General features: G+C 36.7%; 1 protein-coding gene across 1 annotated transcript; it reads right to left on the bottom strand.

Moving 5' to 3' along the window:
• Nucleotides 1-429: 429 nt before the first annotated feature.
• LOC114455158 (ecto-NOX disulfide-thiol exchanger 1-like) lies at nucleotides 430-26,675 on the bottom strand. The gene is made up of 10 exons (XM_028436211.1): nucleotides 26,654-26,675; nucleotides 25,291-25,503; nucleotides 18,452-18,558; nucleotides 14,708-14,825; nucleotides 13,484-13,698; nucleotides 10,082-10,189; nucleotides 9,361-9,417; nucleotides 7,082-7,184; nucleotides 2,331-2,416; nucleotides 430-740 (listed from the first exon to the last, which is right to left on the bottom strand). Exons 1-10 carry the CDS (start codon nucleotides 26,673-26,675, stop codon nucleotides 609-611), a joined length of 1,161 nt encoding a protein of 386 aa, XP_028292012.1. The 3' UTR covers nucleotides 430-608.

The following is a 26,675-nucleotide window of genomic DNA, read 5'->3' as shown; positions in this document are numbered from 1 at the left end:
AAGCTGGGTACTGTAACAGTTCTATGGCCTCTGCAGGTCTCTGTAAACTTTAACTGGCAGATGGAACACAGAAAAGGACCAAACAAGGCTCGTTCTTCTTGACAGATTCAGAGTTAGTGTGCAAATGTTTCCACAGAGTCCTCTGTCATGTCACAGGTACAACAGCAGAAACCTCGCATTGAACTGGTTTGTATATAATTCCACTTCATCAAAGAGTTAGACTGGATTAAACCTCTAAATAATAAACTTTGGTATAATGGTTTCACTCTCGCAGTGGAAACAACTAGAAACCAAGGAGCAGATTCAGTTCATTTCTCGATGAAGGAGCCTCATTGCTGCTGATGCACTGTTTACTGCCTTTATGGTCCACAGTCAACTTTAACAAAGTCACTTTAGAAGAGTAAGCGAAAAAAGATGTTTTGTTGAACCTCTCATCGTGCAGTTGTGTGAGTCTGAAAACCCATCTCTGTCTCCAGTGTTCGATTAAGTAAACAATTGAAGTTTCTTTTAGATTGTCGCACACACACACACACACACACACATTAAAGGTCAAAGTTAGGGGTTCTGTGTGTGGGTTCACACCAATGTGTGCGTGTGCGGTCCCTCCGTCACGCAGAACTGAGGCTTTCAAATCCACAAAACTTCCATCGTTTCTCCAGATTTGCACCGACGCCGCTGAGCTCCTGCTTGAACATGTTGGGCAGGCGAACCATGAGGCGTTCCAGCTCCCCCGCAGACACCTGAGACAGTGGGAAACACATAACGGTGTTACATAACTGCAAAACTGCCTTCATCAAAATATTTTCTCTTTTATTTCTCTCCTTCAAGGACTTTTTCTCTCTGATATATTAAAGTCTTTTCTCAGAACTGCAGCCTCGGTATCTGAGTAAATCTGTGTGCTTTTCTACTGATAGGAAATCCGAGAAAACCTTTTTGTGCTCATTACAAGGTTCCTAAAGCTTCAGTCAAATTAAATTCAAGACTTTTTAAGACTTTTTAATGCCATTTGAAATTAAATTTAAGACCAACTTCACAGTACACACAATTGAGGGACTACATCAATTACATAGGGTTAGGATACATTTTTTTTCTAGTGCAGATGTGCCCACAAAGTAAACACACAAAAATACAAAATGACAGTAAAATACACAAAAAAAAGAATACAAAAAAAAATACTCCAAAAACACACAAGATGATCACAAAAATAGTAATTACAAAAATCTATAAAACAACAAGAAAATGGTTGAATTTACATTTCCCCATGTTGCTGAAAGTTGCTACAAGCATGACGCTCATCTGCATGGAGTCACGCTGCAACCACGTCACTGTTTTGTAGTTGGTTTCGCTGCCATGATTGTGCAATGTTAAAGTAAATTATAATTTTTTTTTTAAAACAAATGTTATTTATTTTGAAATATGAGACTAATTACAATAATAAAATCATACTTATGTGATTATTTATTATTAGACTATTTTTAGACTTTGTAAGGATCCGCGGGAACCCTGTCATTACCTTCACCAAGAAGGTTATATTTTCATGGTTGTCTGTAAGTAGTGAATGGATTTTGACAACATTTTAAGATTCCATTAAAATTTGGAGAGAATCCAATCATTATACAGATTATGGGCTAGTTAGAAAAAGAAAAAAAAAATCCCTACCTTACATAATTTGCGAAATTTCAAAAGCTTCTATTTTGGTTTGTAATTGACCTTTTTGAAATTTCATTAGGTTTTGTCAGGTTGGTTCCTCACTTATCCCACCAAATTTCATCTGGATCAGATATGAATTGTGTATTTTATTGTAAATTTTAAAAAAATAGAGGTGTCCATACATTTGAACCTACTGTACTGTTATTAATGGGAATAAAAATGTCTCCCAAGCCTTTAGAGTGTAAATGATCATGGTACCATGATCAGGATTATTGATCCAGATAACTGCTAATATCTGACAAAGAGACTTGGTGCTCTTGTTTAGGATAAAATACATCAATTAGCCTATTTGCTTATCGTCATACAGAGAAGTGTTCTCAAGGTGAAAACATAATGTAAATGTAAATGTACATACTTTAGTACAGATGTGTTAAGCTCCTAGCCAATCATCTATAAAGTAAAGAAAGATACCATATAGATCCATTCCATCTATGAATAAAAGCTTAGAGTGTCAGTAATCTGCAATTCATTTTACTGATCTATGCATGCGTTGAAAACAGCATAAAATGTGCTTTATATTTTCAGGTACAGCTTTGCATAATGTATATATAATGTAACAGCTATAATGCATATAATTTATGTGTTCAAGAAAAAAAAAAAAAGAAGTGAGTGAACTCTACCTTTGAGTCCATCCTCTGTATGTATGACCACAGATACTCCAGGTTGGCCCCAAATGGATGGACATGTAGGAAGGTCGATATGATGCCTGCAGAGAAGACAGCAGGTCATCAAACTCTCGTTTCAGCAAAAATACAACCTGACAAATGAAAGCAAAGAGCAATAAAAGCCTTTGAATTGAAGAGATGTAGAAACAGCATCGAAGAAAAACAGAAATGTTGGACAGACACTGGGAAAATGGTGTCCAAGCAAAAAAAAAGGGCAAAATAACTATTGAATATCTGATTTAGTTACATAATTTAATGAAACTGCACAGGGTTTAACAAAGTGCAAAGGGATCAAAATTGAGCTGTGTGAGTTAGTTTGTATTATTTGTATAGTGAACTATATATTTGCATTAATATGATTTTTTCCCCCTGTATTATAGAAAAATACACCAAGAGGATGTTGTAAAACATGCAGTTGTTTCCAAATTAGATTTAATTTTATTTTATTTACTGCACTGAATTATAAAACTGTAACTCAACAGCAGACATTTAAAAAAAAAAAAAAAAAAAAAAAAGCAAATCAACAGGCCAGGATTAAAAGTTTATTTATATTTTGAAATTATATGTTTATTTTATTTTCAGGAAATTTACTTCGAAATTTTATATTGTTCTCCTGACATGTTTTTCGACTGCGAACTGTCAGTCTTCCTCAGGGGTATCTACTGATTGCTTTGATGTATCCAGAAACATGTCAGGAAATCAAAGTAAATTTCAAAGTAAATTTCCTGAAAAAAGTGAATAAATGAAACATTAACATAATATTTAAAAAAAAAAGAAGACAAAATGAACTTGCTGGATCTATTCTTTATATTTTATTTGTTTTTTTTAAAAACATTGTCTATCAAACAATTTGAATGAATAAAACATAGGTATACATTTAATTAGTGGACAAAAGGAATCGTGCGTCATTTGCACACAAAGTTAAAGAACAAAAACAACAAAAGATGAATTTTCCACAAAAACAAATAATATTTACACTTTTAATTTAAATCCTTATAAATTCATGTGCTATATTGTTATCGTAATCTACATTATAAAAAAAAGTTCGTCGTCAGAATTTATTTTGTGTAACACATTTTTACTGTCAATGTCCGTAAACTGACTCAATGAACCCCTGGGGTTGGATCGAACCCAGGTTAAGTAGTAGCAGGTTGTAGAGGGAGGGGCCAAGTTAAGCCCCCCATAGAGTGAAGCTTCAGGCTCCAGCAGAGCAGCCAATCAGCATCCTCGTGAAGTGCTGAACAATAAACCAATGGAAGGGTGGCTCCATTAAAAATGCTGGCTGGAGCAGAAAGCAGCTTCTTCGTTGATTACTTCTGAGAGGTCTTGCAAAGGGAGGCAACCATGCAGACGAAAGGGAGGAAGAGGAGGAAGAGGAGGAGTGTGGAGGCTGTCTGGGTGAGTGGGTGAGGGAATAGAGCGGAGTCCCCTCAGGGTTTCAGTACAGCCAATATTTATTTCCTTGATTTATGTGGCGGAGCGCTGGCAATTACAGACGGGCCTCATTCAATTCCTTCCAGCAGACCTGCTCACAGGGAACAGTGCGTCTGTAAGAGTGCACAGTGCACACTAGTCTACAGCCTCCTCTGCTGAGGAGAGGGAACCATAAAGTCAACATCACACTACTACTATACACCTGCCTAGGTTTTGGGCTTTTTTTTTGTTTAACAAACTCGGCTATGCTCAGTTAGGTCTAATAAAAGTTTGATTTAGTTATATTTTATCTACTTTGATTACTGGTACATTTAAGTGTTTGTATTCATGGATGCATGTGTTAGAAAGACAATTTATGCGCAGGAGGTGCAAGATGGGATAAGGCCTCAGTTGCAGATTTATTTATCTGTAAAAGGGGACAATACACGATCATTTCTACTGCCAAACAACAAAGCCACATAAAACACACAATACATTAAAACAAAGCAGTAAAAATATCAACAGAATGAGATTTAGGCATCCAAGCATACATGCATTGATGCCATTACAGATGGAAATCACATATTCTGACCAGAATGGTGAAATAAAAGTTAAAGTGCAAAAGTTCTTTAACTAGAAAAAGTGTTTAAATAAACGGCACAATGCCAAATTTATGCTTTTGCACATTTCTCTGTTAAAAATATTGTTTAAAAAGATCAGAGGAACTATTTGTTTGCTGGCTGATGAGCCACTAAAGTATAATGCTGCTTTAGTGGCTATAAGAAATCTTACTGCAACACTTGAAGATGGACTACAGGTCAGAGCTGTGTCAGCTGGTCAGCGCCGTTTCTTGGCCGACACTCGTCATCAATGCTCTGGAAAGAGTGGTCGAAGTTGGTCTAATATAAACCCCAGAAAGTCATCTGAGAAGAAATGTATGAGGAGGAGAAGAGTGCACAGCTGCAGCTGCAGGTGCAGGCTTTTTATTTTGTCATTATACCTCACACACATCACACTGCTTTTTCATTACGTGGCTATTCATTTAGACTATAATCATATCACAATTAATTTTGATCAAATATCTTTGTCACCAAAACTGTAAAGTTGAGAATAAAACATCTGGTCTTTTCATTGGATTTTGTTTCCCCTGCATCTGCCTGTGGGACGTGCTAAATGCATGTTCATGCACAAGAACAGGCACTGCAAACAGTTCCAGGTTCACTCAATTCAATTGCACATGTTGTATGAATGTATTTAATAACAATATTAAATTAATATTATAGTAAATAATATTAATAGTATTTGCATTTCCCCACCAAACATTTGATTGGGCCATATTGCATACTTTATTTACCACAGATAAACACACTAAATTGATTGTGCAGGGTTAGAAGATGCATAGTGATGTTTGCACGTAGTAACGTTTGCACGTAGTGAAGTTTGCACGTAGTAACGTTTGCACGTAGTGAAGTTTGCACGTAGTGAAGTTTGCACGTAGTAACGTTTGCACGTAGTAACGTTTGCACGTAGTAACATTTGCATGTAGTGACATTTGCATGTGTTTACAGGCACAGAGCTTTAGTAGCTACGTCTCATTCTAAAGTACAAAATGGCCAACATAAAAAAATACTTTTTGTTTTTTAAAAACTGGCTTAAAGACTAACTGTGATTAGAGTGGGTTATTTTCTTTCACATTTTCACACATTTGTGTTTAAATTTGCTAAATAAACAAATTCTTCTTAAATTTGGGGCTTTTAATAATACATTTTTCCACTACTGAAAAACTCTAAAAACTGTGCCTGTTTACTCCTTCATTTCTTGATTGTCTTGGCACAGCTAAGTGAGATAAATGAGCTCCTGTTTCTCCTGCTCCTCTCTGCAGTGAACTTATCAGCACAAATAGCGATTGCCCTCTTGCTTTTCCTAGCGCTGCTGCCGCTACAGCACAGCCTTTGTGACACGAGGATTTACGGGTGAGAAAAGCACGAGAAGCACAACCTCAAATGTTAGCGACGTAGCAAAATAGTCGACCAAATGATTGGACAGTCACAACACCTTTATGTCTCCCTGTGTAGCAGAAAGCTACTGCAGACACCTTCTACAATTTGTATTAATTGCTCCCATCTTTTGCACAAGTTTAAGCTTCTTTATACTTGAGTGTAGGTTAAATCATTCATTTATTTCTAATGCACTCTTTTCTTTGCCTGTTCCAGGTTACACAGACACACAGACAAATGCACACATGGTTGATTTAGTCTGATTTTATACTGTCATGGGGGAAACTGGAGTAGGCTTCCTGGATAAAACAAGATAAAAAGCAATCTGCTAATGATAGAACATGCAAATTCCACAAAAAATTGTCCAAGGTTTGCACCAGTAGTGTCAACTTAAAGCTGCTAGTGATGATAACTAACATAAATAGAGACAGTGTAGAGACAGTGTGTGAATTTACTCACAAACAAAATGTCAAATGCTGAAATTTCCACTCGCAAGTTTGTTTTTAACTCCATCACAAACAAGCAGTTTGTTGACAAATGTTCATGTGACGAACTTTGGAAAAGTTTTGCACATTACATTGTGGAATAAGGAATCCTGTAAAAGAATGCCAAGACAAAAAGCCGGAAAGTCTCTTTAAAAAGTGTTCTTGTCATTATTTCTTCTGTTTCTTCAGCGGACAAGTAAAGCAGTGATTATCTTGTTCTGGTTTGTTTATATGGTTGTTTCCCATGATATGAAGTCACTCTGCGAGACATAAAATTTCATCCATATTTGGGTGTTTTCGTGGAAAGCCACAATTTCAACAGCCGCCATTGTTTTGGCACCACTTTCAATCCATGAAAACAGCAGAAATGGGAGTGTGGCAGTGTTCTTGGGGGCACACTGGCATCAGTAGTGGATGAGAAAAAAGGTTTGGATGAAATACACGTAGAGTTTAAAAGATGTTAGGGATTGTTCCCAGCAGCTTTAAAAACAGTCGCTTCATCATGTGAGGCAGAAATGTTAACTCCTAAACCACTGTGTGCACAGAAAGTGCTGCGTTTCTGCAGATATTATTAAAACTAGTGGAGTTATTTTTGCAATTCAGTCGCTAAATTCAACCGATTTTATTTTTTTCATTTCTGTTTTAACCTATAATAATACACCAACACAAACCCGAGCCCAATGGCTGCAAGCCCAAACTTTGAAACAACAGAAGAATATTAGTTGAATATAATCTTTCTTTACAGATTTCTTTCCAGTTTTGTTATGTATATAAGTTTTCTCTGTGTTGCAATAAAAAATAGGTCATTTACCAAGTAGCAGAGCCTCTTTCTCTGAGGCCACGCCTCCTCTCATGTTGAGCTCATTCTTCTTCTGTCTACTGTGATACAGCAAAGGAACACAACCATTGATCCCCTGTGAAAACAAACAATGCACACATTAAACAAGAAAAGCTAGATTTCTACATTCTGTAGCTCAAAAATCAGTTTAAAATAGTCTAAATGTTTTACTGATGACTGGATCTCTGTGTTTTTGTGTAGAAATGTTATTTTTGAATCTTCCATTATGGATGTACACACCACGCATGCTGGACATACAAACACTCAGTTAGTGTATGTGCACCGAAAGATATCAGAACATTCTCATTATTTAATAAAAAAGGCATCATAGCATTGCACTCAAGCTAACTCTGTGCAGCACATTTATCCATGATGAACTTCTGACTGCAGATGTTTTCCAGTTCAGCAGCTTTGAGGCTAAAAGTTCACCTCATGATATATATGTCTCATACGTAGCAATGTGTGTGAACAGGCTCTCTGAGAGTCCACAGACTTGTGGGACCAGAATAAGTTGCCTGAACTCTCTCCACCCTCTCCATCCATCACTAAGCTTTACTCACGTCAGCTGACACAGTTTTCAACTTTGGAGTTAAAGGTTTGAACGCTCTCGTATACATAGTAGATTCCTGGAGTGTTTTTTTTTTTTAATTTTATGTAACTGCAAATGTGCCGAGCATCTGCGTCTTCCTCCTAGAGCCCTGAAGAGTTTGGGCGCTGTGCGGTAAATGAGAGGTCAGGTGACGCGAGAAAGATGCGCAAATGGATGCTGAGGAGGTGAATCCAATGCTGGCCTCTGGCGAATGAATAAATGATGTTTAAAAATAATCGATACATTCTTGACAGATTGGAAAAGAGCAAAGTGCGTGCACAGATTTGAATGATGTTGGGCTGTAACGGATTCGGGCTTAGAAAAAAAAAAAAACAGCTTAATTTCGGTTTGAAAAGATTCAGGTTGAATTCTGTCCTGAAAAGACTTTTTCATTTCGGGTACGATACCGATATTGCAGTTAGGGATGCACCGAAATAAAACAGATTGACCGAACCCGAAAACCAAAACACTGAAAGAAATGATTATGCAAACTATTAGTCCCATTGCATTTATGGCTCTGAATGTGTACTCACCACACTAAATTAAAAACACTGCAATTACATAAATCAATATTAATGCTTCAAAGAATGAATCAATTCAAAATATGAAAATATTTATTCAGCACTGACATCCCAACAATGCACAATATAAAAAAACCAAGAAGACAGTCATCAACATCCCCTTCTAGATTGGTTGTCATAACTCACAACCTTTTCCTAAATGTCCTAAATCTAAGAACTTAGATGTATACATAAGAAATTATTATCACATCAGAATATAATTTTTTTTTTTATCTCAAATGGTTTGTAAGAAAAGCTTGCCCCGATTGAAGATACCTCAAAAAGAGTAAAAAATATGGCACAAGGGCAATAATTCCGGAAAATATTATTGAGCGTTTCTCATTTTTTAACTCCATCAAGGTATTGATACCCTGAAACCACAAACCAAATTTGGTTATCCTATCTTAAATGGTTTCCAAAAGAAGCAGTCCCCTTTGAAGATACCTCAAACAAAGTCCAAAAAATGCAACAAGGGCAATAACTCTGGAAAACATAATAGCAAGTTTCTCATTTTCGAACTCCACACAACAATTTTGGTTATCCCAGCTCAAACCTATATCCCCCTTCCACACTTTGTGGCGGGGAATAAAAATAAAATGCTTAACTTGTCGCCACTCATACATTAAATAATGTTATACAGACATAACAGACTGAGCTGCTGGAAAAAGCCAAATTAAATGCGTTGTCTCATTAAAACACAAAGTGAATGTCACAGAGTGTGCATGAATCATACATACTTTTACTACTAATTTTGTAGTGTGTAATGATAGGAAAGGCTTGAATAAATTATATTACTCTAAAAGAGAGCAATAGTCAGCAACAGTATGTATGAGAAAAACTGACCCATTTATTATTAACCAATGGATTACAGATATTTTAACCTGCAACATAAGAATATTCTACAATTGACTGAAATACATATAAAATAAATTAGAAGACCGTGAAAAAATTACCTCAATAAATATAAAAACTAAATGCTTTTACCTGAGATGTTAGATGCAAAATTATATACGGGTAATCAGACACTTTTTTTTTCTTTCTTGCTGATATCGGACAGAAAACTCAAGTATTCCAAACTTTTACCAGATTGAAACAGTTCTCACCTTGTCGTGTAGATCTCCATTGGTAACCTCTACAGCGTCCCCATTACTGCCAATCAGCTGCAGAGACGTACACAGATAATGAAATGAGCCATAATCCAACAAAAACAGCAGCCTGACTGAGAGACAGGTGACTAAATCCAGTTTTTGACACACATCTAACTCCCCTTCCCCACCAGTATGAGCTGGTCCATCTGGTTCTATTCAAACCACAGAGCCGTTGTCTGTGCAGCAGGATACATCCTGACAGGGCTGTTGTCAACATCAGCCTAACATCATCTCAGCCTCCTCTATCCTCCGTCACGTTGAACCATTCTGTGCGTTTGTGTATTTATGTGTGAGAGATTTAATCATACCTCTTTGATAAAAGTAACCAGAGGACCCGCCATAAAAAGAGTCTGACACTGACAACACCGCAGCACAATGACTCCTCTCAGGAATCTTGATATTTCAGTCATGTATTGTGTCCTTTTTAACTGCACACACTGTGCTGCTTTGTAATAATGAAATGAAAAAAGTGCAAAGATTGGCATGCACGGTTGCGCATCACATCAAAAAGCTATAACAGCAAACAACCAGCAGGTTTGGCAACTGTCCTATTCAAACCGCAGCACTATGAGAGCAAAAGCCTGATTAAAAATCTCTGCATGCAATATAAAGGGCAGGAGAATTTAAAACCATGCTCTATTTCTCTTTTCTTTTATTTATTTAAGGAATAACACACCCTGTCCCTGAGCGTGTGCACGTCACCCTCGAGGTAGCAGTGCTCCTCCCTCGCCTGCTCCAGCTCAGCTTCTTTACTCGTCAGCTTCTCCTGAAGAACCAAGATTTGCTGGAGGAAAAAGAGAGACAGTTTAAGGCAATAGCCCTTCGATGCTACACAGATAGACACACCTTACAAGTCTCATTCATATCTGTCATTGTCGTAACAAAAAAGGTAAAAAAAAAAAAAAAGAGGAAGTGAATCTGTTTTATGAATAATTTATAATCTGATGATCACTTTAAAATCTATTTGCATCAGTTTAACAGTGAGTATGTTATGTATATATATATTTAGGGGTGTACAAGTACATTGTCATGAATCTGACAATAGTATGACAAGATTCACAATTTACATGTCAAGATACAATCTGCCCTGATATATCCCGACAATACGATGATATACATTGCGATACATCCCAATATCAATAATTAAAAGTTCCCCTTTAAAAATACAGAAAAGTCAGAAATACAATTTATTTCATTTTTTTTTTAAACTTGCAAGAACAAGTAAATGGTAACCAATATAATACAAGTGGTATGTTTATCAAACTTTTTTTTAAAAGTTTAACGTTTGCTTCTACAACAGATACTGATTCTGTTACGTTTTTAAAATCTTAAAAAAAAAAAAGAACCACATACATCAATAAAAATACCCAGTATGTTTTATGAAAATAAAGTGCAATCCACATCCAAGCTAAAATGCATTGATGAGTGACGTAGTTTAACAAGGTCTGATGTGGTTCACTGACACCTCGTGACCGTGCGTTTATGTACTACACAATTAAATGTTTTTTTATTTATTTTTTTTTTTTAATGAAAAAACATGAGTAAAAAAATCTGTTTGGACATTTTTTTGGATTGATACGATAATCGCGCAATGAAATATTGCGATATGTCGCGATATCATTTTTTTCTTACACCCTTAAATGTAGGGTAGGTGATTTTCAAAAGCTAGCATGATTTTGAATGTAACCTCCCCGACGGCTCCGCCTTTAACCCCCTTGCCCCTCCCCTCTGTGCTATGTCTCACTCACATGCACGCGCACAGCTGCTGCAGAAGAGGAGCTCAGCTCATCGCTTGTATTGTGTAGAAACTACGTTGTCTCATGTTTTCATTCAGCAGTAAGTAAACAATAAACTTTGTTTGTGACGCGCTTTCAGCATGAGCTTGTGCATGCGAGGGATCGAGAACAAGCAGGGAGACAGGGAGACGTGATTGGTTATATATATATATATATATATATATATATATATATATCACATGTAGGAAAACAATGAGCCATGTAGTAATACACTAAACTATATCACTACAGCCGTCATCCTATAAAAACAGACATGGAAACACCAAAGGCATGAAAAACGTGACAAAAAATTCCATTGTAGGGGGGTTTGGGGGGATCCTCCCCCAGATAATAACACAAAAATTAAGCAATCTTAAACACTACAATAAGGCAAAATACACTATTTTCTTCAAGCAAGAAAAAAACAAAAACATGTATTCATGCCATTCCGGTTGTGGTTGGTGAAAAACAATAAATAAATAAATGAAAATAAAAAAATAAGTATGTATATATATATATATATATATGAAGAATTGTGATGTTAAAGTAAAAGAAGTTATTCGCTTTGTTACTTAACACCACTGCTGCTGAGCTACTGGTTTTATAATTCTTTTAACAGTTTCCATCATGTGCCTTGTTTCTTTCCTCTTTTGGTCTGAACAAGCCTCTCAAGCTTTCGTTGTTGATCCATGAGCTTTTTACCAGCCACTCTTTCTTAGAAAATATTGGTTTTCAACTCCTGTGAGTAAACAAAACGAATAATAATAATAATAATAAAAAATAAAATAAAACCATAATTAAACAGAAATGTATGTCAAAATAAAAGTGTAACGTGTAAGCCCCAATTGAAAGGTAGCTATAGATTGTACTGACACGGATTATTCTTACTGCTCCTTTTTAATTATTTAGATGTATGAATGAGAGCAGCATTAATGTCACCCAATAATCCCTCAGGGATCAATGGTTTACTGAATCTGAGCAGGTTTACTAAGTTTTGATCAACGTAATTTAAAATAACCTAATTTAAATTATCCTGATGATATTATTCCAGAAGATTAGACAAATATAGACACAAGATGCATCAGTTATTTCACCACTCGGGGCCAGAATATTAGAATCTATCAAGATATTATGAACCTACGATGTTTCAGAATCTACAATCTCTGGAATCAGTCTCGTCCACAGCAACACATAACGTGTTCCCACAGATCTTCTGTAGCACTGATGAGATGTTGTTCATATTAGACATTCTGAGCATTCTGAAGCTGACGGAGACTGCTCAGCCCCTCCCTCCTTGTTTGTAGCTTCATAGACATAAAAGTTAAGCGGGAGCTGCTCAGTTCTGTATTTTAGAGTGCATGATGAGTTGGAATGAATGAACATGAGGATGGCGTTTCATTCACAATATGTCACTTTCAATGGATTCAATTGGTCAATTAAATGATTTCTTAACATGAAATCCGGGGCCGGGCAGTGCCCCTTCAAATAAATGTCTTGCCCCTTCAAATCAAAGATTATGATTCCTCACTCCATGCTCAGATTTCACGAGACGCATCTATTACAGTCTGTTCCTGCACGTTTTTACACGTGTATTAACAAGCAAGCCTGTCTGAAGAAGAATCCATCGCTTGTGAGCTAAAAGTTCTTTGTCTGACGTTATGAGTGCGAGGCTGGGACTTTAACACATTCAAAACCGGATTAAAATTATGACGTTTAATTACATATTATGGACAAACTGAGCATCGTTTGGCATCAGCAGGAATTGTTAAGATAACTTTAAGGTTAGTGAATTTATCTTATTTTTTCATGATAAAGCCTCATCATTGAAATGTGTATCGTGAACATATCAATTGAAGACAGACACTCATTTAACGTGCAGAAAGAACAAAAAAAAAAAAAACATCAGCTGACGAACAAGAAGCGACAGCAGCGTGACCAAACTTTACAGCGTTAAACATCAGTAACACATTTACAATCAGCTGGCGTGTGTGCATGTATGTGTGCTCGTGTGGTCTCCAAGGCCTTACTCCATAATTGCTGTCACTTTAAATAGGGAACGACAGGAAGTCGTATTAAAATAGACTAAATCTGCTGCTTTATGAAGTCGCTGGTGGAAAGATTCACAGCTTTAAGTCATCATCACAAACACTTTTTTTTGTTTGACTGTTCAAAGTGTTGGCGGTGATGAAATGAAGTGAGTTAGATTCATTTTTATAGAAATATAGACATGGCAGTGTTTTTCAGACGTCTGCATGCCCCGATGTGTTGGAACAAAAGCTCAGCTCACAGAGGAGAAAACCAACCTGTTGCATGTTGCGCATGCTCTGCTGCAGCAGCTGGATCTGAGTTTCTGAACTGTGAGTGTGCGTCTGTGTGAGGAGAACGTGATCGTCTTCAAGGCGGCCGACTCGACAGTGATCCATCCTGAGGAGCTCCACCTCGTTCCTGTAGGCTTCCAGCTGCCATCGCAGGGAGTCGTTCTCCTCCTTCAGAGAAGCCTGAGTCTGATCGTACACACCTGATAAGGGAGGGGGAGCAGATTTATTACATTTAACAATCACTATACCTGTCAATAAAGTACATTGGACATTCATGTCAGCATTTAGAATAATGATCAATCTGAGCATTAATACAGAGGAAAAGGGATTTGTCTTTGTGGAGTTGTTTTGTCAGTTTTTAGCCATTTTGTATGTTTTTTAGAGTCATGTGTTTTTTGTCTGTTAGTTTTTGTTGTAAATATGTGTATTTCTCTATTATTTCTGTTGTTTCTTTTGTATTTTCCTGTCATTTTGTTGCGTCTTTGGAGCTGTTCTGTAATGTGTTGTTTTTTGTGTTTTTTTGTTTCAGTGGTTGTGTCTATCTTTGTTGTCATTTTGTGCTTTATGAGTCTTGTGTGTTTTTTTTGTGTGTTTTTGGGAATTATGTCAGGTTTTTATATTCTTTCCAAATTCTTGAAATACAATTTTTGGGGATTTGTTTTGGGGGCCGCACAAAATAAGACTGAGGACCACATGTGGCCCTTGGATCGACCAGTTGCCCATGTATGATATAATAACATCTGCAAGCTCACATTCCAAACCCACCAACTAGGGATATTTCAATGTTTCAAAGGTCAAATCATCTATGCATACATGCATACAACTAATCAGGCCATGGGTGGTGTGCAAAAAATTTAGCACTAACCAACCAGGCTAAGGGCAAGATGCAATTTCTTATTGAAAACAAAAATTAGCATGTTTGCACTTTAGCTGCAATGGTCACTTTATTTCTAATCTGTCCTAAGCTAAATGTTATTATATTTCAGTCTTTAAATTTATATTGTACAGTCCATGCTGTCAGATTTTGGTGTGGTCTGTTTTTTTTTTTTGTTTTTGTAAATGTAATTTCAACATTAGCCTCGGAAACTTGCCTGTAGCTACAATCTGGCACATTTACATATTTGTCTATTAATGTGCATTGTCACATATAAAAAAATAATAATATGATAACAAAAACAAGTTCCCACTCAATAAGTTCAGTTTTCATACCATTCTCCTCGAGTCGCATCTTCTTACATGGATTCTCCTCTGAATCGTCGTCAGACATCTCCATTTCCTCTTCCCGCCTGATGCCCATGATCTCCTCACTGTGGGCGTTTCTCAGCTCCTGAAAGGTGGATGACGTTGGACACACAGAGTGACAGCAGTGCTCAGCACCCACACATGTGCACATAGATCACTCCCTATGCCTGTGTGTTTTCTATATCACTTCACACACTACGGTTCAGAGCAGCAACCAGGCGACAGGGAGGAGTTACTTTCTACAGTGACGTATATGATGATTGGATTGCTCCGTGGGGTACGTGATCTTCAGATTTCATGTTGTTATACGTGTGATAAAGGTCTAACAGAATCCTGGCATTAGTGACTGAAGGGTCCTCAATTAAAGTGTCTTTCAATACTTATATCTCACAAAAGTCAAAAAACAAGGCTGTTAGAGTCATAGTCTTTCTAATCGTGTTATTCTCTAGAAGCAATAGATGATTAAGGTTAAAGTTTAATATAAGATTTTATGGATAAAAATCATCATGTAGGCCTCAAAGACCAATGAATCAAACGTCAGCTTGACATTTCCACTTAAAAGTTTGTTTTAATCTTGACTGTAAACACTTTGTTCGTTGAAATTTTCTTTCATTGCATTGTGGGATGTGGAGTCCCATAAATGGACGCATAAAAGTTTTGACTTCATTCTTATCGTGATTTCTTGTGTTTCTTCGCCATTTTATTCCAGTTTGTTTGCGGTATTCCTTGTGATACCAGAATGAAGTAAAAACATCCCAATGCACCGTCTCCGCACCTCCACATCCCATGATGCAATGCGTGAAAATTCCAACAAACGTTTTGTTTACGGTGGAGATGAAAAACTTTTAAGTAGCGATTTGCAGTAAATGGTGAACATACAATATGATTTTATCTAATAAAAAAAATGATCGGGTGTAGCAGCTTTAAAGTAGTGAGAACTGTATTTATTAGACTAAATAATCTGTAGCTTCTTTACTTAAAGATATTATTAAACTGAAACAAAAACACCAGGAAGGTACAAGTAATTAATTTGTACAAATGAAATTATTCAATCTTTCAGTCTTTGCGGTAGCAAATATATGTACGGTGCCTTTTTGTTAAGTTGTCAATCAAGATATGGCAGTTTTCAAAACAATCAATCAATACAGGTTATTTTAATTATTCGTTGTATATCATTACGAACCCAGATGACGACAGACTGGACTGTCTGGCTTTAGTTGTTCAATAACTTTGCTAATCGTAACAAATGATAAATTATTTCAATCATTTGACATGATAGCTGTCACTGTCTTTGCACTGATTAGAAATAATTTCTCTGGAGCATAACTCTATCTGCACATGAGATCCTGATCACTTTCTGTGGACGATGTGGGTAAAAGTGCACTTACCACCAACACTAACCACTAACACCGGCCATCACAAACGGACCACCAGACTTTCTGTGTTCCACTCACTGAGCCTTACCTCCTCTAAACACTGTTTGTGATGGTATCTTTAACTTAAATAAAAAATGACTTGTTAATCAGGTTTGGAAATAAAAGAAAAACCTACAGTAGGTCAAAAACACAGCTTGGTAATGACAATTTTTGCATGAATTAATGCCTTTTTGACAGTGAGGAGTCATTAAGCCTTTGGGTTGTTAGCTTTACACAGCTATTATAGCTTTTCTTTAGATTGGATAGTTACAATTTTGACCATTTTTTGAAGATTTATAAATAGAACGCATATATTTAATTTACTGTCTATGTTTACATACAGGGATTACAGGGATTTTCATATCACGCCATCAAAATCAATAAGCCGAAGCTCGATTCTGAAACTCTGTTCAGATTTTTCACAGCCATGAGTCGCCTGACAGCAGAAAGATACTGATGAATAATCTATAAAGGCAGAAGATTCTTAGGTCACTCAAAACGCCTCTCACTTTCTTTTTCTTCTTCTTATTGTTGTTGTTGTTGTTGTTGTTGACACGAGTTAAAATCTCTACTCCTCTGTTATTCGTGAACAGATCGGGCTGAAATTTGGCAGCTATAATCTAAGGATGAGTACGCATCAACGCTCAGAGCCCGATTTTTGATTTGGGGCTCATGGAGGCCCCAAGAGGCAAAAAAAAAACCAAACAGTCGATTTCTCATTTATTTGCGTGTCAAATGTTAGGACGGTTGATGGTACCCAAGTATTGGCACAAACCAATATATAAATGAAGCCCATTACCTTCTACGTGTCAACGGGGGCGCCAGGGGGCCCTCGGGGGTCCCTTTTTTCAAATGACTACTCCTCCGTTAGTTTTCATTAGATCGGAATGCAGTTTGGTATGGTTACTCTATGAATGAATATGATGAGACTATCAAAACACTTTTTCTTTTTTAAATGGGGCCCACCCCCCATTTCCAGTAATTTCCAAATTTATGGGAACATAGTTATGCGATATATCGTTTCAAAGGTAATTCAACGTACATGACGAATATGCCTTGCACAATTCGATTAGGGCCCACCCCCCTTTTTTCCATTAAAGTTGTTTTCTCTTTTATGTGTACCAAATCATTGACACATACCAATATATGAATGGGGCTGTAATTTGACATGGATATTCTATGAGTGAATGTCAAGAGCCTCTGAGACCTTTTTGTACTCAGTGGAACCGAGTCATTTGACTGAATTCTCGGGAACGTGGTACGTGCTATGTTCCGCGGGCCCGGCCGTAGTTCATCCAAACTTATTTTGTCATTGACATATCCATATTCATCATTAAGAGCATGTGTTTCGAGTTTTAGCACCTGTTGTGCTTTTTGAGGCTGTCTGAAAGAGAGGGAGATACTGTTGTTTATAAATGATGTTTTTGCTTAATTGACAATAAACTTGCTATAGTTCATCTTCAGACTGTCCTACAAAAAACGATGCACACAAATTTTTGATTTATCAAAAATTTAGTTCACAGTGTTCAATTGTAAACGGTTTGGCAAACATATACTTGCTAAATGCATTTTCAATGTTCATTAAAAAAAGTCAACATGTTGGAGTCATGGGGGAAGATGTATGGAAAATATCAGAATTTTATTATTATTATTATTGTTATTTTTTTTTTTAAAGCTTTTTGATTTTTGCACTCATGTAAACAATTGGAGTCAATCCAAAAATGCCATTTTAAAAGTTCTTTTTCTTCCACATTGAGCCAATAAACCAATGTAAAAAACAAATTACAATCTCCATGCTGTCTAGAAGCAATTTAAAATTGCCTGGCCCCAACTATTGCTGCACGGCAGCTATAGTTTCAATATCTAATTTAAATCTTATTCATCTCCATTGGTAGTAGATGATGTTGTTTTCAATGAAATATTGAAGGAATTCTTTTAAGAAAAATGATTTGCATTAGCAGTTGCCCTGTTGGCAACTTTATTCATTCATCTTTGTTCACACTATATATGTTTGACTCTGACATTTAACCCTGAAAGTTTCCCAGTGCTTGGCTTGTTTGAAGGATCTTCATGTTTCTGGTTAGACTCTGAGTGATGGAGATCCAGATAAATAGAAGCAGCTGTCTGTCTCTGCCTGTCTGAGTTGTGTGTCTGTCCGTGAGGACATAACAGCAGCACATCCTACAGGGAGGGCTGTCAGCCTCATCCTGAGGACTCAGAAGTGACAGCAGAGAAGAGAACAAATGGCCGGGATTGGAGGAGAAGACAAAAAAAAAAAAAATGTATATATACCAACCTCACACTGCTTGCGCCAAATGTCAATGTTCTTGCGCTGAGCTTTTGAGAAATGGTCCCATGCCTTTTGTCTGGTGGCGGCGGTGAAAACGGCGGTGATCTGCTCGACTTAAGGGTGAACAGGAAGAAGAGGAGGAGGAGGAGGAGGAGGAGGAGGAGGGATCAAGACAAAACAAGCTTTTTATGTAGCGTTGTAGGACTGAGGGGAGGCTTGTACATCAGAGCAGAGACCGTGGACATCACTGACCAAAGGCCAATAAGGCCATGGCATTCTTTGACTTATCTTTAACATCACTGTCCTCACAGTCTTTGGGGTTCCTTTTAAAACCACAACCCTGTACACTCTGGACAGGAAGCCAGACGATCACATTCAAACACACATTCACCATACGCAGAGGTATGCAGGTGCAGGGGGGGCATTTCCCCCCACAAGTGGTCAAAAGTTTTCAATACAGTTTTTCCAATTGTTAATATCATTTATCAATCAATCAATATTTATTTATAAAAAAAAAGTGCTTTTCATACAAAGTGTGTTTACATAGTTAAAAATACACCCACCCCGTACACCACACAGACACACACAAGTTAAAATAAGGACAACGGCACATGGCTGGGTACAGAGGATCTAGGTAAGGAGACATCACAAGGAGACGTCTACACAAGGAGCAGGACACAGACCGTGGGCACAGGGTGCTGAGACAGATCCACAGTCCAGGAAAACAGCAAAAGCTATTCACCAACACTGAGGGCCATGAGACAGCACCACTGCAGCCACAGCCCATCACAGCCCCTAGTACAGAGGGCCCCCTCTGAAGAAACACTGGGATAGTAATAATAAAACAAAACAAAACTATAAAAACAACATAAAAGATAACAATCCTAAAACTATAAAAACAACAAAAAGTAACAATAAAAAATGAAAAATAATTTGTTAAAACCTCATTTGAAAAAGTGAGTCTTGAGCCTGTCCTTAAAAAAAAAAAAAAAAGAAGCTTACTACGGCTGTCACTTTGCGTAGATTTGCGATTAATTAATTACAGGACAAAATTAACGCCGTTAAACGCATTTCTTTTAGTGCTTCAAACAGCGCAGAACCGTTCCCAGTGTCATGTACTGAGTTTGCATTGTACTGAGATTGTATATGCGCATTAGTGCGCATGCATGCACATGCGCACTACCAGAAAATGAATTTTTGCTAAAAAAAAAAAAAAAAGTTAATTTTTGTTTATTTTTGTTTTTGTGAATGGACACATGTTTTATTTGTTTACTGGATTATGTAAAGGTCAGGGTTATAATCTCAGTGCGGAGGTAAACTCAGTACGTGATACCGGTATACCCATAATACTGATGCACAGTCTGCAGTGCAAGATGGGAGACTACCGAGCTGCTCAGCTTAGTTTGCGTTAATTTTGACTTTTAAAATCCCCGAAAGGAAAACACAAGCCTAGTTGTGTGCAAATTGTGCAAGAAAGAGTTTGCCTGATCACTGGAGCTTTGCAGCCTTCACTACTGTCTATGTTCACTACCACCTGAATGCAAAAGCTAGCACGGACAGCAAGCGATGACATTCGGACAATGCTAACTTCTACATGCTGCACGCCATGACTGACAAATGAACAAATTCACTGGATAATTATTATTTTCTGAAGGAGAGAAAAACCAACAAGTTTGGTGACAGAAAAGTGATCTTACTGTTTATGATGTGCTAACTCATAGCATTACATATGACATTGTATTTCTCAACTTTTTACAAACCCAGTTCAATAACTAAATACCAACTGTTTTTATGCTATTACGTTTAAAGCCTAATATTCAAGCCCTGTGTAAAAAATTCATTGTGTATACGCCTATGGTGTATATAAAACTATATCTATTTCATTTGTATTTTCTATTATTTGGAGATTGACTAAAGTACACATCAATATGACACATAGCCCTCAGGACTAATCTCAAATACAGAGAAATGTAAATGTGTACGCCTGGATCTGTTTTAGTCTGTTAAAAACAAACAATAAATTACTTTATAAAGCCACTTTGTTATATATCAATGTTTTGATCTGCCACAAAAATGTAATTTATTTGAAAATACCTCAAGTTGAGGGAGAGAGCATGATTAATCTCTTGACACTAAAATTTACCTCAGTGCCAAAAAACACAGTGACTAGGAAATAAAAAACGGCGACATACAATTAAAAGGTTAACGAAATAAGACCAAGTAAAAAAGTTGTAAAGGACCAGCAGATCCATGACATTTGACACTACTGCTTCCCATAGCAGCTCAGAGCTTTGTTTATAACACGGAGGACACCGCCCGTGCTCCGGAGACTCATAAGTCTGTTGTTTGTAGTGATGCACTGAGAAAACAAGTGGCTGGAACAGAGAACGATCAGTGCGCTTGTCTGGATATAAAGCGGTGGATTGAGTGGTGCTGTTCCAACTACAACTACAACATTAAACAAATGATGTTACTAATCATTTTTGCATTATTGTTTATGTTACACATATTGTGGTTGGTGCAAATCTCAAGACAGGCTATATATTTAATTCTATTTTTTCTATTTTGGATGTGATAAATGGAATCATGCTGTGAGAATGTCCGGTCATCTGATCGTGACCTCAAGCTGAAGCGAACTTGGGTTCTACAGCAGGACAATGATCCAGAACAAGGGTGGCCCAACCAGTTATTAGGTTTCGGGGGCAAACACTTTTTCACACAGGGCCGTGTAGCTTTGGATTTTTTTTCTTCCTCATTAATAAAACCCTTCATTTAAAAACTGCATTTTATGTTTACTTGTGTTATCTTTGACTGATGATTAAATGATCTGAAACATTTAGGTGTGGAAAACATGCAAAAAAAGTAAGAAATCAGGAAGGAGGCAAACATTCACACCACTGTATTGCTTGGAGTTCTAAACAGCTAATGCAAAAAAAGTGTAAAACATTTTGAGTTTGTAAATATTAAAGAGGTTTCATTGCCACACGTCAAGGGTAAGAGTGCCTCTGGTTTTTTGCTGTTGTTTGCAAACATGTTTTTTGCATGATTGACTTCATACACTTATTCCAGAGTTGAACTGAGATGGCTACAAGGGAGCTTGGAGCAAAGAGTGCAGATTTGCAGATACTGGGCCAATTAATTCCTGGCTCAGAGGTTTGTTTATTCAGCTGCACATGAGCTGGTAAAAAGATATAGAAGAGGATGAATTAGCAGAGCTGTAAAGAGTACTGATGTATCCGACAGAAGTACTGTTACTTAATTCAATTTGTACTCAAGTACAAGTAAGTCATACATACAATACTCTAGTACAAGTAAAAAGTAGTTCAATTAAATAGCACTCAGATTAAAAGTTACTATAGTTACTTTCAACCCCCAAGTTTATTTTTGGTAATAAAGTAAAGTAACATCTCATGTATAAAGATAGAAATATTGCACAATTGGAACTTATAATTTGTTTTTCACAAAATCATCTGTATAAAATAAAAGGTTTGTCAAAATGTACAATTATTTTTTAAATAAAATAACACCAATGAATGATACATTTGTGCTTGTCTTAATCTTTAAAAAAAAATGCCCCAAAATAGTATCACATGTTTAATATCAATTCCTAAAAAATATTAATTTGAAGATGAATTGTAATTAAACATCTATCACATTTATATCTTATCAAATATACTAATTATCTGCAAACATGCAAACAAACCAATGTACACAAAACTGTGTGAAATTCGAACAGGCTCCTTATTTCTGCATATTTGTTTCTGAGTGCAAAGCATGCGGTTGTGGTGGAAATAAAACATTGTGGTATTGAGGTAATATTAAAGGTGAGTCATGTGATGAGCAGGTCTCTCTCCTGTAGTGGCCTGTACTTACATCACCTGCAGCCTCATTCCATTCAGGACTGACAAAGGCAGCATTAATGCAGTGTGGAAGGTGACTATTGACGGTCCTATTACATGTTTACAATGAACTGTAACTGTATGGAATTGTAGCTTAGTTTGAATAAATTAGATGTTTACAAGATTACAAGAAATGTCCACACTTCCATCATTTGTAAAAATGCTGCCTTTTAATTTTTTTGGCTCTTGCATTTTATTGACTTAACCATTACTCATTGGACCCACATCCAGACTTTCACTTAATATGTATTTTTACTGAGCTCTGGACTTTCTTTGGTTGGAAACAACACGTCTGTGACAGAAAACTGAAGCAATCCAATACTTACCCCCTCTGCACCTTCTGCACACGGCTTCCTCTACAATATGCTGAGTGGACCAAACACTGCTATTGCTTTGACAGCTCTCAATAGGAGCTTCTAAAAACTGAAAGCCTTTTGCTCTCCAGGTGCAGTGCTGCGGCTGTTCAAAAATAGTGCATTTGTTAAAAAAAATATTTAGCTCTGATGGGTCAGTGGAAAATCATGGATGAATAGGCTGATGGGACATGATTAGAAACTTTCTTGCTTACCATGAGAATGAGATCCAATTGACTTGTTGAGTACAGATGATGTGCAAACACTAAGACACTCCTGGATTCCAGTAAAACAAAACCCCTTTGGAGTTATAAAGTGCATATTAAATGAGATTTATGCAAACTGATATGGTTTGTATTTCTACAGGCTCCCTGCGTCCCCACACAAACTTTGCATCATTGAAACCATTTAGAGCAACTTTTATCACAGCAGGGGGCCTACAATAATGTGACATGTTGTCAGCTGTTGCGTTTTTGGAGTCGTTTTGGGTATTTCTTTGTCCTTTTGTAGAATTTTCACTCATTTTGTGAATTTATGTAGTCATTTTTTTACATTTTCTCTCAGTGTGTATTTGATGTCGTTGTTGCTTTGCGTGTTTTGAAAGTAATTTTGTGTATTTTTGTTTTCCTTTTTTATTGTTGTCTTTTTGTGTATTTTTTAGTTAATTTTCTGCCATTTTGTGTAATTTTTTTGTTGTAATTTGTGTCATTTTGTGCGTCCTTTTTTGTGAGTCATGTTGTGCATTTCCTTTGTGTTGGCACCGTTGCCCATGTCTGATTTAGAAGCTCCTGAGCTGGTTTATTTGCAAAGCTACAGAATAATGGTGCCTTCATCTAATACTAGGATACATTATCTTCCCCTTGGAAAAAAAAAACAATTTGGAAAATGATGCAACTTACTTTAAACCTTTAGAATGTCTTTCTTTTTTTTTTTTTTTTTAGCTTTCTGTGTTAATATCCCTTTATTCAGGCAATTTCATTCCTGAGACATGAATCAGTTAGCTAAGAAGTATAATTGTTGCTTTTTAATTTCCCATTACAACTAATGAAGACTGACCCAGATATAATGTTTTTTCTATATCTAAAAATCACTCACTTGACCTTAAAATCTAAAAAATGTGTGGAATGGTTGACGAGTGGGTAGATCTGCCACTACGTGTGTTTACCAGTGACACACATTAATAGCAGCAGTTGACTATCACCCACTGTGTTGGCATTTCCTGGAGCCGTCCTGTGGAGAGGTCGTCACGCCGCTGACTCTGAGGCGTCTGTGAGAATGACCTGATCACCGCTGAACAGTGAGCTGAAGATAATGGAGCTGATGGTGAGACAGATGGGGGAGTGTTGTCATGGAGACTAGGCCGTGATGCTCACAGAGTAAATGGCTGCGTGGAGGCAGCCCTTTAATAGGGATGTGGTGAAAACGGCCTGGTGGTCGATTTTTCTGTAATCTACAAGTGCACCAACGCCCTGTAGCAGCTGCAGCAGCTCACAGTAATCAGGAGAGCACTGATGGTGAAGGGAATTATAAAGGGATTATCCTGCTTAGTTAGTAATTAGTTTTTAACCATAAACATGTTTAGAGAAAATTCCCTGGAAAGTCCCACATTTTTTAGCACCAATAAAAGCCTCCCACAATGGTGTAGTTTGGAATTTAAGTGTCATTGCGGTAAAATAAATGCTGCAGTGTGTACTTTTAAATGATCTCATGTTTTTAGAGCAGAATTCATAATCTAACAATTTGTTCTTTAACTATAACTATCAAAATATAAATTATAAAAATAACAGATGACAGCTATTTTAAGAGTAACAAACACCAAAATGTCACTTGTTTTTGATGAAAACAAATGTATTTGGTATGAAGTTGTATTGTTTATTAATTGTCTTGACATTTTAGTCCAAATATTTCTCAGTTTGGTATATTTTGTTGTAAAAATGTGAATGACTGCCTGCTATGGGTTGAAACGTAGCTATTACAGTCACATTTTGCTATTGGCTAAAAATGGTGGTTTGTGACATATTGGTGGCTTCTTATGTCACAAGCCACCACTGTTAGCTCCGCCCCTTCTTAAAAACAAGCACCTGCTGACTCTTGTAATCTGTGGCGAGTAGGTTGGATTGAGAGAATTGTAAATATAGAGCTATAATGAGTATTGAGTAGCTAGTTAGCATAGCATAGATTGTTCTTTGGAGATTTTGTATAAACTGTGTGTGTCTTAACTGCTCCAGAAGCCCCGCCCATAATCAAGGCGTTATATGGAAATTTCAAGCCTCAGCGCATGTCAGTCAAAGGCTCAGGGTTTAGTTACTTTTAGAGATGTAACACAAAAAAGGTCATTTTATTGTGTTTAAAAAAGTATACAAATATTTTTAAAGCTATAATAGGTATAACCTTTACACATATTTAAGTTTATGTGTACATTAATTTGATTAGATTTCTACCATGACATTAGCGTTTTAGTGTTACTATCCCTTTGATATAAAGATCAAAGAGTGCTGTCACACGTACCTGAAATACTGCACTGCTCAGTTTCCTGCAAAGATTCTCCACATGAAGGAATGTCTGTTGGTATAAAAATAAAAAGTGTCCTTACACTGTGTTAATATTGCCAGCAGGGCGTTTTTGAAGGCCTCTTTAGCTCGTTCCATCTCCTCCTCGTGCTGAGCTTTCTCACTCATCAGCCTGCGAACGTGGCTGTTGGCCGACTGGATCATAGAGTAAAAGTGATTGGCCGTTCGACGGTTGACTTCGCCACGGTCGATCCACGTGAACAGCACCGCAGTGGCATCACTGAACTTATTGTCTTCTGTAAAAAGAATGGGGAGGAAAAATGATGGGAAGAAATAATGTTAATATGCAATATCCATTTATACCAGTGTTTCTCAAATGGGGGTACGTCTACCCCTAGGGATACGCAATGGCACTACAGGGGGTACGAGAGAGAGCGAGAGAGAGAGAGAGAGAAATGACAATATGAAAAAAGTGGGGACTTATAATATTTATTTTTAGATAAAAATGGTGATTAGAACAATAGTTCTCAAATTTTTTTTAGCTTTGTCCAACTAATTTTGCTCAGAATACTAAAAACAACTATGGAGCAAAATATCATTTACACACATTTTAAAGAATCTATGTAAATAAGTGATAGTATTAGTGCCTCCAGAATAGAATTATTTCTATAGTTTTTATCATTTCTGGTCAGTGTGGGACCAAGACTGACTCTTGTATTCTCAGTTCATGTTCTAACTTTGTGTGTTTTTATTGTCATTTTGTGTATTTTGTTGTTTGGTTTGTTCTTTTTATTATTCAGTATATTTTTCTTTTATTTTGTGTGTTTTTATTGTCATTTTGTGAATTGCTGGTGACAGTTAGTAAGATGATCATTTTTAACTAATATAAACATTATAAAACCTTGTATTTTTTTAATGTTTTCATTGGTTAATTTTCTACACTCTCTCTCAAGTACCCCATGTAGTGCCGTCGCGTACCGCTTGAGGTACACGTACCCCATTTGAAAAACATTGGATTAGAACATTAACTGAAAATGCAAAGGTCAGTCTTGGTCCCACACCAGGCAGGAGGTGACGGTAAATGATAAAAACTAGAAAAATAAATCTATTCAGGAGCAGTGTTGGGAACGTTACTTTAAAAAAGTAATTAGTTATAGTTACTCACTACTTGATTCAAAAAGTAACTGAGTTAGTAACTTAATTACTCTATAATAAAAGTAACTCATTAACAAGGAAAGTAACTATTTGCGATACTTAAAAAAAAAAAAAAAAAAGAATCGTGTGTCATTGTGAGGTGCTTCATTAAATTCTAGTTACTTACAACGGATGTGGACAAAGTCTTCACTCCTGGATATAAAGTACACTTCACATGCACGTTCTTGCCTTTGACCACATTTAAATTAAAGTAGTATTTGTATCGCCACCTTAAAAATAACAACTTTTCACCGGAATGCTCCACGCTCGCCAT

Source organism: Gouania willdenowi, chromosome 21 (assembly GCF_900634775.1).
Source record: "Gouania willdenowi chromosome 21, fGouWil2.1, whole genome shotgun sequence".
NCBI classification, from domain to species: Eukaryota; Metazoa; Chordata; class Actinopteri; order Blenniiformes; family Gobiesocidae; genus Gouania; species Gouania willdenowi.
This window is presented reverse-complemented; position numbering and strand designations above follow the sequence as displayed.